This window comes from Taudactylus pleione, unplaced genomic scaffold (genome assembly GCF_031769625.1).
Source record: "Taudactylus pleione unplaced genomic scaffold, aTauple2 ptg000278l, whole genome shotgun sequence".
Lineage (NCBI taxonomy): Eukaryota > Metazoa > Chordata > Amphibia > Anura > Myobatrachidae > Taudactylus > Taudactylus pleione.
Genome location: NW_028284680.1, coordinates 8,553,852 through 8,566,634, shown reverse-complemented (window position 1 = coordinate 8,566,634; position 12,783 = coordinate 8,553,852). Strand labels below are relative to the sequence as shown.

Below are 12,783 nucleotides of genomic sequence, written 5' to 3'. Positions count from 1 at the left end.
TACCTTATTTAGTCCCTCAGTGGTATATTAGACAAATTCATAAATTAATTTTGAACCACGAATTGCCTATCAACGTTTAACGCGTCATAGTACCTGACCTTGTGGCATACCAACATGCATGCTTAGTGGCTCAGATCAGTGACTGGGCTCTACCTCTTAATTCAAAACCATGGGTTGATTTGGAAAGAACTTTAGTACCTCATTTCCCCCTGACAGAATTGATTTGGACCCCTAAACAAATTCGCCCAATATCATTTAGAGGCCCCTAGAGCAATATTAGATTCCCTTTCAGCTTGGGATTCTACTATAAGTACTTCACGTTGCATGACGTTACCCACTCGTAATCTCTCTTTATTAGTTCTCTCTAGTTTAATCCCAGACCTACGTATCTTATTATGGCGCTCTTGTGGTATAGTTACAATTGCTGATGTACTCAGTAACAATTCTATGTTCCCTTTTTCATATCTGCAGGCGCAATATAAACTACCCTCAGGAGAATTTTTTACATATTTACGTATAAGCCATTGGGTCTCTGCTATGTTGCGATTTACTGGCTCCTTAGCTCCGCCTATTACGTCTGTTCTAGCTAAAATGTCAACTGGTAACTCTCGGGGAGCTATTAAGTTCTGGTATTCCCTATATCTGGAAGATGCGTCGATAACAAAATCTGCTGCACAACTACAGTGGGAAACGGATTTACAGATGACATTTACCCTCCGGCAATGGGAAGAGATTTACTTAACGGCTCATCGCTTCTCTAAATGCTCCAATCATGTGGAGATGCAATTTAAACTGTTACATCGGTTATATTTTACACCAACCAAACTACATAAGATATGGCCTGCGCGGTCCAAATTTTGTTGGCGGAGGTGTTCGGAGCCAGGTGATATATTCCATATATTTTGGGGCTGCCCTAACATTCGCAATCTCTGGCGTGAGGTATTTGAGTTGGCCTATAAAGTTCTCAACATTCGTTTTCAAGAGTCGCCTTCTATAGCTCTTTTTCACATATATCCCTCAGAGTTGTCCAAGTCGGATAGTTATGTTTTAGGTCATATTTTGATAGCTTCCAGAGCGGCCATAGCTCAAAATTGGAAGTCTCCATCTCTCCCGTCTATACACAAAATGATATGTAAAGTTCAGTATGCTTTCCAAATGGAAACGTTAGGTGTTCCTTATTCCTCTGCGGCCTCTTCCCCATTGGTTAGGTGGATCAAATGGCATAAATTTGTCACAATTGGAGAGGGTGCTACTTTGCTTCTTGATTCTTTCTGAGTCTAAGTGGTCATTTTCCACATACGGGGTAATTGCTGGTATTATTAAAGGTATTTCATATTTGATATTCTATAAGTATATGTGTAATCGCTATATATTTTTCTAATGTTTTAATTTTGTGATATTAATATGTTGACAGTGTGGTCTGATTCCTTCCCTCACTTTCTCATGTTTTCTTTTTTCTGTAATTTTTATTTGCACTATCTATTTTGTTTATTGAAAAAAATCTTTAATAAAAACTATTGATGAAAAAAAGAAAAAAAAAGAATGTGAGAATTAAGAGTATGTTTAAAAGGAAAGGTGCCAAAAAAGAGAGAAGCGTTGACCAGGTGAGCAATGTGGGAGCTTGCTTCAGGGAATAGGGATCAAATGAGGGAATGGAGTCAAGTGGGCAGGTGTTGGGTTGAAAGGCGGGCATGGGGTGTGCAGCCTGAAGTTATAAGATGTCATGGCAGATATAGTGTGTGACAAAATCAAGTACACTGAGGGAAGAGGGAAGGGGAAGCAAAGGGGGGGTTGAAGGTAGCAAAAGGTGGCAGGGGTTGGAGACCTGAGAGGAGAATAGGGCTTTGATGAAGGATTGCTTAGCACGTGACAGAGTGGACAATAGGTACGTAGAATGATAGAATGAACGAATGATAGGAAGACGGCACAAGAGCGGAAATTCCTCCAGCAGTGCTCAGCAGAACAAGAGCACTGTTGGAAAAAGTGGGCCTGTGTAGAGTGCCATGGTTGTGCAACGTAACTGCTTGGGCAGCAGAGTCAAGGGCCATAGGGAGGGCATACTCATAGTCAGGGCAGGTGAGAGTGGTAATGGGTGAGAGAAGGAGAGTAGGTGGTGGCCAGTGAGAGGGAAGGGTGAGTCATTGAAGACAAAAACAGTTCAGAGATGGGAGAAGATCAGATTAAGGGAGTGACCATTGATGTGAGAGGCAGAGGTGGTACATTGTGACAGGCTAAATGAGGAGCAGAGGGTGAAAAGTTTTGAGGTAGCAAGGTTGTAGAGATCATAGATCGGGATGTTAAAGTCTCCCCAGTATGAGGGAGGAGAGGCCAGAAGAGAGAAAGTGGGAAATCCAGGCAGCGAAGGTTTAAAATAAATTGGGTGATCGGACCAGGGGGTGATAAATGGCGGTAGTGGGAGGATGGAAGTGGCAGGTTGAATGGAAGGTGCAGTTGGGGGACAGAAGGACCCCAACGCTACTACCATAACATTTACAGTGTTTGAGGATGTGGAAGAAGGAGAGGCGGTGTCAGTAGAAGATAACCATGATTCCGTGACAGCGCAGAGGTTGGGGAAATTTGAGATGAAGAGGTTATGGGTGGCGGTCAGTTTGTTGCAGGCTAACCTGGCAATCCAAAGGACCAGAATAATAGAGATGTGGATAAGGTTAGAAGAAGTGTTGGGGAGGAATGGGTTTGAGGTGAGGGAAATGAGAGAGAGAGAGGGAGAGGGTGGGTGTAAGAGAGGTGAAAATGGGAAGGGAAGGAGAGAGAGGTTCCATGTATTACCTGATGTACAGTAGAATGAATTAAATAAGTGCCTTCTGTGAAAATAGCAATATTGGTTACAGACTTGTATGAATGAAATGGACATCAGCATTGCTTTGCATACTACTGACTTACCAAGGAGGGGCTGGGGCTGTAGAACAGCCAGGCAGCCAGGTGCACATGCGAACGGAAAAGGGTTGTCTCTCCGGCATGCCGCGAGTAACTGAGCTTGGCCTCGAGGCAAGCCCCTATCATTCTGCAAGCTAGCCAAGGAGGGCGCTGGGAGGCAGATTTTCAGCCCTTCTGTCACATATACAGTATATATATATATATATATATATATATTTTACAAGAAATCCCTTTATCCTGCGCCAAAAGTAGATCATATGACTGCACCTCTCCATGAGACCCCTGTTAGTAGGCCCAGACAAACATCCAAAAAAAAGCTACTGAGAGGCGTACAAAATAAAGGTGTTATTACCTATTAAACTACAACATAGGAATACCTTGAAGGAGCAAGGTTATAGATAATATGATTCTCTAATAACAGTAATATACTGATGCCAAAGATGTAAAGAGTGTTAGGTAAATACCTAAACACAACTAATCAATGCCAAACCCCCAAAAAAGCTCTTAGGCCACCATATGAATATTAAATAAAAGCAATTGAATTTACATACATACATTTTATTAAAATACAACCTCTCAGAATACAGATGACACAATTGGCCTTGCGGTAAGCCCCTGTCATTCTGCAAGCTAGCCGAGCAGAGCACCACGAGGCGAATCTGTTTGGCCAGACTTTCGGGCAGGACCGGCCCACAAGCCCTTCTGGCATTTGCCAGAAGTGCCAGATGGCCCTCAACTTAACCGATTTGCCAGAAGTGCCAGATGGCCCTCAACTTAACCTACTTGCCAGAAGTGCCAGACGGCCCTCAATTTAACCATCTGTGTCAGATTGTATGTTACTCACAGTCACTTTCACCGAGCGTGGACGTCACTCAGCCCAGTGACTAATAAATGTTTTGTGTTTGTAGGATTTCAGCTTCAGGTCATGGATCCAGGGTCACAAGTTTTAAATAGACACAACTATTATTAAACATATGATTGATAACAGCACCATTTAAATAAAATAAACACAGCAAACTAATAATTATATTTGACACTTATATAAGAAGTTCCAGTGGGATGTAGTCGGCATCCCGGTGGTCGGAATCCCGGCTCCAGTATCCTGACGTTAAGTATTAGGGTTAGGTTTAGTGGTGAGGGAGAGGAGGATTAGGGTTAGGCTGTTGGGAGGGGGGATCGTTAGGGTTAGGCTAGGGGAGGGTTAGAGTTGCGTTGCAGGAAAGGTTAGGGTCAGGATATTTACTTAATCCTGGCGAGATGCTGCTGTCGGTATTCTGACCGCTGGCATCCTTTACCCAACCCGTTCCAGTGTCCAGTGACCTGTGGAGGATGACCATCTTGCACTTTGTAGAATCAATAATAATGATAACTTCATTATATATATATTTGTAAATAAGACAATGAGCCGTGTTAAAATATCAACAACGTTTCAGAACTCTTATTAACTGTTATTTCTAGTGAAAGAACCATTAATAAATGTTCTGAAACGTTGTTGATGTGTATAGAACCTATACAGCATGTGTATACCTATAGAGCGTGTGTATACCTATAGAGCGTGTGTATAGTACCTATAGAGTGTGTGTATACAGTACCTATAGAGCATGTGTATTCCTATAGAGTGTGTGTATACCAATAAGCACTTGTATATTTATAGCGCATGTGTATACCTATAAAGCATGTATAGTACCTTATTCGATAATATGATGGCTTCATTTATATATGCCCTTAGGGTTTTGTGATTAATATTAATACTTACCTCCCTTTTTTAAAGGCAGTAATTAAAGGCTGATAAAACATAATGGTTTAACCCGCAGAGTGTTTTCCCTGTGGGTACAATACACTTTTCATATATAGAAAGCTCTAGTGGAGCTTCCAATCCCGGGATTTCAGGACTAATATTTGCATAAGTTATTAGTATCGTTTCATGCACCTGCGGCACTAGCTCAGACACAGGCCCGGCTGCCCCCAGATGTGCGCAGCGTGACATGATGTCACAGGTCTCGCTGCGCAGTCACAATGGCTTGCCCCTCCAGCCCTGCCCGTCCACCCCATTTACTATCTCAATCCCGGATAAACCCGGGAATCCCAGGATTGAGTGTTTTTCAATCCCGAATCCCGGTATTGATATTAACTTGGGGATTGGCCTCCCTAATACACACACACACATGGTTTCCAGCTGGATATATATCTAGTTGTGGTGTATATACACACACACATACATATACACACAGCTCACTTACTTGGGAACACATATTTAAACAATTCTAGATTCGATCGCTCGCACGATGTGTATGCAAATTGCGTAGGCAGTGCTACCGCACAGCAATGCATTAGCACGCCCAATATTTCTTATAGAGCGATCACATAGCGTATGCAGACACCCACCAGCCTGTTTTAAGACGCCCACTTGTGCACATCATGTCCAGGAAGTGTATGCAACCATCGGTACATCGGATGCTATCGCAGCGCTTGAGGTTGACCATACCCTTCCGCAAGCACTGCGAGCACTTCAGTGTAAAACAAGCCAGGTGACGTGTACTATGATGCTGTCTTTTAATTATACACACCTCTAACACGCCATTGAGATGCTCAGGCACGCCTGCGTTTCCACCTCCACTCCCCCGTTATTAATGGCCCTTGTTACCACCTACAAACGGCTTCTTCTGTCACTCACTCTGCTGGGCTGTCTATGTGCAGCGAGCGAATGCATTGTGAACTTTCGCTAAGGTATGCGCACAATGCATACACACTGCATACCATTGGCGGCAGCGAGAGTATGCATCTTAGCGAGCGGGTCTGAATCAGGCCCAATGTGTGTATGATATATTACACTACATACTTTTACATGAAAAAGAACTGTAAATCACATTTATAGCTACAACACACACTATAGATACTATAATAAATTCAGGAACACGCCTCAGCACATGATCCCGAGAACAGTGTACAAAGGGCCGGATTCACCACGGATCGCTGTTCTCCTTATACGCACGCACCGCAGGTGGTAATATTAGCGGTGATATTTAAATGTTTGCATTCACATTGTGGACCCGATTCAGACCCACTCGCTAAGCTGCGTTCGCACGCAGCCAGACGATTTTTGCCATCTGCGCATGCATATGCATCGCAGTGTCCGTGCGTGAACCAGTGCGAGTGATCGGGAAGCATACGCTCGCTGCGCATAGACTGCCCAGCTGAGTGACAGGACGAGCCGTTTGTGGGTGGTGACAGGGGTTGGTCCGTGAAAACGGGGGAGTGGAGGTGCGAACGCAGGTGTGCCCGAGCGTCTTAACACCGTTTCAGAGGCGTGCATAATTAAGATGCAGCGTCATAGTACACGTCACTTGGCTGACTTTTACACTAAAGTGCTTGCAGTGCTTGCGGTAGGGCATGGTCGACCACAAGCGCTGTGTTAGTTTCCGATGGTACTCGATGTTACCGATGGTTGCATACACATCCTGGAGATGACGTGCATAAGTGGGCGTCTTAAGACAGGCTGGTGGGCGTCTGCATACACAAAGGGGAGCCAAGAGGGAGGGGGGAGCGGGTACTAATTACCCGGGCCCGGGCTTGCTGGAGGGGCCCGGTGGGGGCTCGGGTATGGCACAGCTCCCCCCTCTTACATCACAGCAGCCCAGCACACGCTGTTGTGTGCTGGGCTGCACTGGGAGACTGCTCGTGGCTGCTATGCCTGTGGGAGAAGCGTTCAAGCTGATCGCGCCCCCCACTGGTTATGCGCCGGGTTGAGGGGCGGCGCTGCAAAACTTTTCTTTTTTTTAAACATTTTTATGTAAGGGGACGTGGTCACGCCTCCCGCGATAGCACGCCAAGACAAAGTGGGCGTGCTAATGCCTTGTTGTGAGGTCGCCTGCCTTGCTGTTAGTTAGCCGGATTTGCATACGCATCTAGCGAGCGGGTCTGAATCGAGCCTGACATAAGGACGCCCACTTCTCCTTACCCACATCCGTATACTAACATAGAGAAACAATCGGTAACATCGGACAGTTAATGAAGCCCAGACCTTACTCCGGAATTGCTTACTTCAGCGCACGCTATGACGCCTCAGAGGGCCTCCGGTATCACGGTGGCTAATTAATGCACGCACCTGCAACGCTGTTGAAAGCACTGGCACGTCTGCGTTCGTCCGCCCACCCCCCGTCACCACCCACAAACGGCACCTCCTATCAATCACTCTGCCATGGGTCTGCGAATATTCTGTGATCGCTGTCCTGATCACAGCGGCTAGTTCACGCACTGCGATGCTTACACATGCGCAGTACGCAACAATCGACCGATTGCGTGCGTATAAGCAACTGCGTTTCGTGCTGGATCAGGCCCAAAGATGTTATATATAGCTAATAGTGTTTGCGCTCTGTAGAAGCTCCTGGCAGATAATACCCACCTTGTTTACTGTTCATTTTGGCCGTCGGAAAACTTTTCTGACAGATTTAATTGTTGTTACTCTAAATGGGAGGAAACAATAACAGCAATTAGCCAGCGAGAATAAAGTCTGCAAACAAAGTATCGCGTTTATAATCAGCATTGTGTAAGTTGTGTCTCGCTAAAAAGGCTGAACAGAAATAAATACGAGTTATATTATTATCATAATTTATTTATACATTAACTTTTATATGTATAGAACAACTATATTTCCTCAGTGCTGTATATAGAATGATTATAGAAAGAAAACTATGACAATGACTGCGATTATGATGCCAGCAGACAGTTTCCGACACCAGTTTTTCTACTCTCAAATGGAAGAAGAGAGGAAAAGGGGATTGAAAGACGCAGAGGCAAATATTCAGTATCCCCAGCATTTATATACAGGGGAACGCAGCAGATAATGAATATAGACACTTTGAACCTGATTCAGACCCACTCGCGAACGGCTGTCCGCTCGCAAGTGGGTCGATGTTCTGCACTGAGCATGCGCACGACGGAGGGAGCTCCGTCGTGCGCATGCGCCAGACGCGACGAGCGAAGGACTTTCCTTCGCTCGTTGTGTCTGATCAAAGGGGGCGTGCTGTCGATGTTGATTGACAGCACCCCCCCTTTGGTGGGCGTGCCGGGGGCGTGCCTCCCTGACAGGGGCTTTCCTAAGGGAACACCTACCGTCAGAAGCGGCCCACTGACATCACTAGTGATGTCAGTGGGAGTGATTTTGGCTCTGATAGAGCCAAAATCACTCCGGGCCTTGCGGTTGAAAACCTCAACCGCAGGCTCCGGCTCGCTGTTTCGATGGTCGCGATGGTCAAGACCATCGCGGCCATCAAACTGCACGCTCGTATAGGCTGTGGGTGGTGACCCACAGCTATACGAGCGTCCAGGAGGACGCTCCATAGTTATGGAGGACGGCCCTCATTCAGAGCGTGCGCTCTGCTCAGAGCGTACGGCTCTGAATGAGGGCCTTTGCTTTTTAAAGCTGGGTACACAGTGATGCGACCCCCTACCCCCGCGCCGACGGGCCAACATATCGGGCAGTCCGTACACACTGGACGATGCCGGTGCCCGACCGCCCGATCCTCCTGCATGTACAAAAGATCAGGCGATGCGGCTGACGATCCCACGGGAGCTCGAACTACACGATGTAGTGCATACACACGGCACGATATTGACAATTTGTCGTTCCGATGCGTCTGAATCGGCCAAATCGATAACAATATCGTGTAGTGTGTATCCAGCTTAAGTCATTAAGAACAATACTAAAAATGACAGGGACCAATGCTGCTCATTGAGATACTCCAGTGGTAGCTATAATTCAGCTCCGTTTTTACCCTCCACCTGTTCACTATCTAGTATCTACCCATGTACATGCTTCTTCCCAGTGTCCTAGTATAATCATTGTACCAGTCATTTGAGAAGGTACCAAGGACCTCATTCAGAGTCGGTCGTTGCGGCCGCACGGTCGTATGCCACCGATGTTCGCTAAACTGCGCATGCGTAAAGTTCGCAATGCGCGTGCGCAAACTAGCTCTTACGATCAGAAATTTCTCTCTCCTTGAACACAGCCAGGTCAGTAGTTTGAGTGACAGAATGAACCGTTTGTGGGTGGTAACAGGGGAAGGTGCTTGAAAACGGGGGAGTGGAGATCCGAACGCAGGCGTGCCTAATTATGCGAACAGCGTTTTATGGGAGTGCATACGGTTTATGGTAGTGCATAATTAACAAAGTAGCGTCATGGCACATGTGACATGGGTGGTTTTTACACTGACTTGATCGTAGTGCTTAAGAGAGGGTAAGGTCAACCTTAAGCTCTACGACCAGCTCCGATGGTTCCCGATGCTCGCGATTAATCTTTATATCCCAGGAGATGACGTGTGTTGTGATCGAGAAGGGGGCGTTATTTAGACTTACGGCCGCTTCTTACCCTCGGTCGTTCAGCTAACGATCTCATCGTAGGACCACAACTTGTGATCGCTTAATTTGCATATCTGGCCCCTTTCCCGACCGACTCTGAATGAGGTCCCAAGTGCTTTAAAATACAAAAATAAGAATATGCTCTATCATCTTGTTCTACCTACACCCAGTCTGCACCGTACCTCTACATAACACCTGATCACACCGGATTGGCGTTACCACAAATCCATGCTGACTGTTAGCAGTTATTGATCCATTACATATTGAGGAATAATTAGAATTCTTTCCTATACCTCGCCTACAAATGCTGCCTGACATCGGTACCATACCTGATTTCATGCAGTGGAGACCCTGCTATGAGAAGGTCCATTAATGTAAGACATTTGGCTCTACAGTAATTTGTTTAGCACATGTGGGTGTATGACAGTAGGGCCGGGTGATCTCTTGTATCATAACTTCTTCTTGAGTTTGGTGATATGATGCACATGGGCTAATAATACACATTATCCAGGATTATACTCCCTTTCTGAGCACTGTATGGATGAGGTATCTTTCTATGGAATTGGTATGTAATGCCGGCGGATCAAATACCGACAGCGCGGCGGATCGAAATCCCAACAGCTGAAGGTAAGTACCCTAACCTCCCCTCTCCCCCCCTAACCATCCCATAGGGGTGCCTAACCCTAACCTCCCCCCGTTAGTGCCTAAACCTAACCCCCCCTCCCCACACCCTAAACCTAACCCTCCCGGGGGGTGCCTAACCCTAATCCCCCCTTAGTGGTGAATAAACCTAAGCCCCCCTTCCCCTACCCTAACCCTCCCGAGGAGTGTCTTACCCTAAGTCCTCATGGGGATCCCTAAACCTAACCCCCCCCCACGCGGCTAGACGCTAAGACACCCGGCATACCTTCGTTCAGTATGCCGGGTGTCGGGATTCCGTAGTGGAGCTAATGATATGCATTGGGATTTCGACGCCTATCTTTAGTCCCATGTCGGGATGTCAGTGTCGGGATATCGGCGGGTGGGATAGCGCCTGCCGGTACCCTGACTGCTTCCTCTTTCTATATCTCTCCCAAATAAACGGCACCCTGTCAGTCTTGTCCCTATCAATGTTACGTTTTCTGATTTTTTTATTTCCTATCTGAGAATTTGGTAAAGTCAAAACCAGATATGGCACCTGCCAGGGTGTGAAAAAAGTCGACTATTAAGCTCCCCCCCCCCACGACGGTTCCCACCATGGGAACCCCCCTGCCGCCTGGAAGTGTGGCAGAGGCGCCTAATCCCATGCTCGACTATGGTGTTTGGTACAAGTTCTCAGCGCTAGTGATGGCGGCTCGATTTTTCTAGTCATCACTAGCACTGAGAACTTAGGGGTCGGGCACTGGCAACGGCACCTCTGCCCACTGGAGCTGCAAGATTTTTTTGCTTAATCCTCAGCCCTCTGCGTGGACCCAGGGGGGGCTTAATATTCAAGCATATTCGTGGGTCCCAGCTGGACCCCCCTGGCGGCTCCAGAGGCCCCTGTGAGGCCGGTACACAGGGGCACCGAGAGGGGGGGGATCGGGTACAAATTACCCAGGTCCGGGTTTCCTGAGGGGCCTGGCGGCGGCCCGGGTCCGACGCCGCCCACCCCTCCCTCACAGCGTGTGCTGAGCTGCAGTGGGAGTCTGCTAGTGACTGCTGAGCAGCAGCCACAGCAGTCTCCTATGCCTGTGGGGGGAGCGATCACACTGATCGCGCCCCCCCTGGCTTTGAGCCGTGATTAGACCACGCCCCTTGTTACCCGGGCCTGCTGCGGCTCTTGGCGGGCCTGCCGGTACAAGCCGCCAAGTCCCCCCGGCGCAGAGGAGCCTGCAGGGAATTGGCCGACTTGGCCGGCCACTAGCTCCGGCCCCTGAGGGCCCAAAATTACAAGGGACCCCTCGTTTGATAGCCCCACTCCCCTTCTACCACCCAACCAAATTAGGGGCATCTGGCACCTCCGGAACCGGAAAATCTGGTCGGCCGCAGGTTCCTTCCCCATCAAAGTCAATGGGATTTCAGGGAAGCTAAAAACGGTCGCGGCTCCGGTTCCTGACATGCTAATTTAATGTTATAGCTCGTTGGATAGCCCCAGTCCCCTTCCACCACTCCACCGTTTTGGGCGCATCTGGCACCTCCGGAACCGTTCAAAGTCAAGCCGTTTTGGAGCTCCGCCGGCCCCACTTTAAGTCAATGGGAGAAGTCGGTCCACTTTGGAGCCTTGCGGCTCCGCTCCCCGAGGGGATACATTTAAGTGGCTGATGTCCCTGGATAGCCTCGCTCCCCCTCTTGCTGGCGCACCAAATTGGGTGCATCTGGTACTTCCAGAACTGGAACAGTAGCTGTTCAAAGTTCAAAGTCGACCCGGTCCGCTTTAAGTCAATGGGATTTTGCGGTAACTTTGGAAGCTCGTGGTTAGCGATCCTGGGTAGCTAAATTTAAGTGGCTGCAGATCCGGATTTAGACCTCATGGGGCCAAAGGCAGGATACCAGTTTGGGGCCCCACTCCCTCAAACTACCCTCATCACAGCCCCTCATATCCTCTCCATCACAGCCCCTCTCTATCCCCCTCATTACAGTCACCTCCATCACAGCTCCTCATATCCCCTCTTCACAGCAGACCTTCATCCTAGCTCACTCATTCCCTCCCCCCCCTCCATGGAGCCCCTCACCACAGCCCGTCATCACAGCACCCCTCACTCCCCTTATCACAGCCCCCATATCCCTCTCATCACAGCCCCTCCATCACATCTCAGTCCCCCTCATCGCAGCCCCATCATCACAGCCCCCTCCATCACAGCTCCTCATACCACTCTTCACAGCCCTCCATCACAGCCCCTCCCCATAGCCCCCTCCACCACAGCCCCTCCCCATAGCTCCCTCCATCACAGCCCCTCCCCATAGCACCCTCCATCACAGCCTCTCCTCATAGCCCACTCCTTCACAGCCCCTCCTCATAGCCCCCCTCCATCACAGTCTCTCCTCATAGCCCCCTCCATCACAGCCCCTCCTCATAGCCTCCTCCATCACAGCCTCGCCTCATAGCCCCCTCCATCACAGCCTCTCCATCACAGCCTCTCCTCATAGCCCTCTCCATCACAGCCTCTCCTCAAAGCCCCCTCCTCATAGCCCCCTCATCACAGCCTCTCCTCATAGCCCCCTCCATCACAGCCCCTCCACATAGCACCCTCCATCACAGCCTCTCCTCATAGCCCCCTCCATCACAGCCCCCTCCATCATAGCCTCTCCTCATAGCCCCCTCCATCACAGCCTCTCCTCATAGCCCCCTCCATTACAGCCCTTCCTCATAGCCCCCTCATCACAGCCTCTCCTCATAGCCCTCTCCATCACAGCCTCTCCTCAAAGCCCCCTCCTCATAGCCCCCTCCATCACAGCCTCTCCTCATAGCACCCTCCATCACAGCCCCTCCTCATAGCCCCCTCCATCACAGCCTCTCCTCATAGCCCCCTCCATCATAGCCCCTTCTCATAGCCCCCTCCATCACAGCCT

At 48.7% G+C, this 12,783-nt stretch overlaps 1 protein-coding gene across 1 annotated transcript in view; it reads right to left on the bottom strand.

Moving 5' to 3' along the window:
• The window catches only part of LOC148513530 (CMP-N-acetylneuraminate-beta-galactosamide-alpha-2,3-sialyltransferase 4-like), a 45,375-nt gene extending 38,051 nt beyond the window's left edge, over window positions 1–7,324 (bottom strand). Inside the window, exon 1 of the mRNA XM_088481877.1 lies at window positions 7,298–7,324. Coding sequence (XP_088338003.1) covers window positions 7,298–7,313 — 16 coding nt within the window. The 5' untranslated portion in view covers window positions 7,314–7,324. The remainder of the gene's footprint in view (window positions 1–7,297) is intronic.
• Between the last annotated feature and the right edge of the window lie 5,459 nt (window positions 7,325–12,783).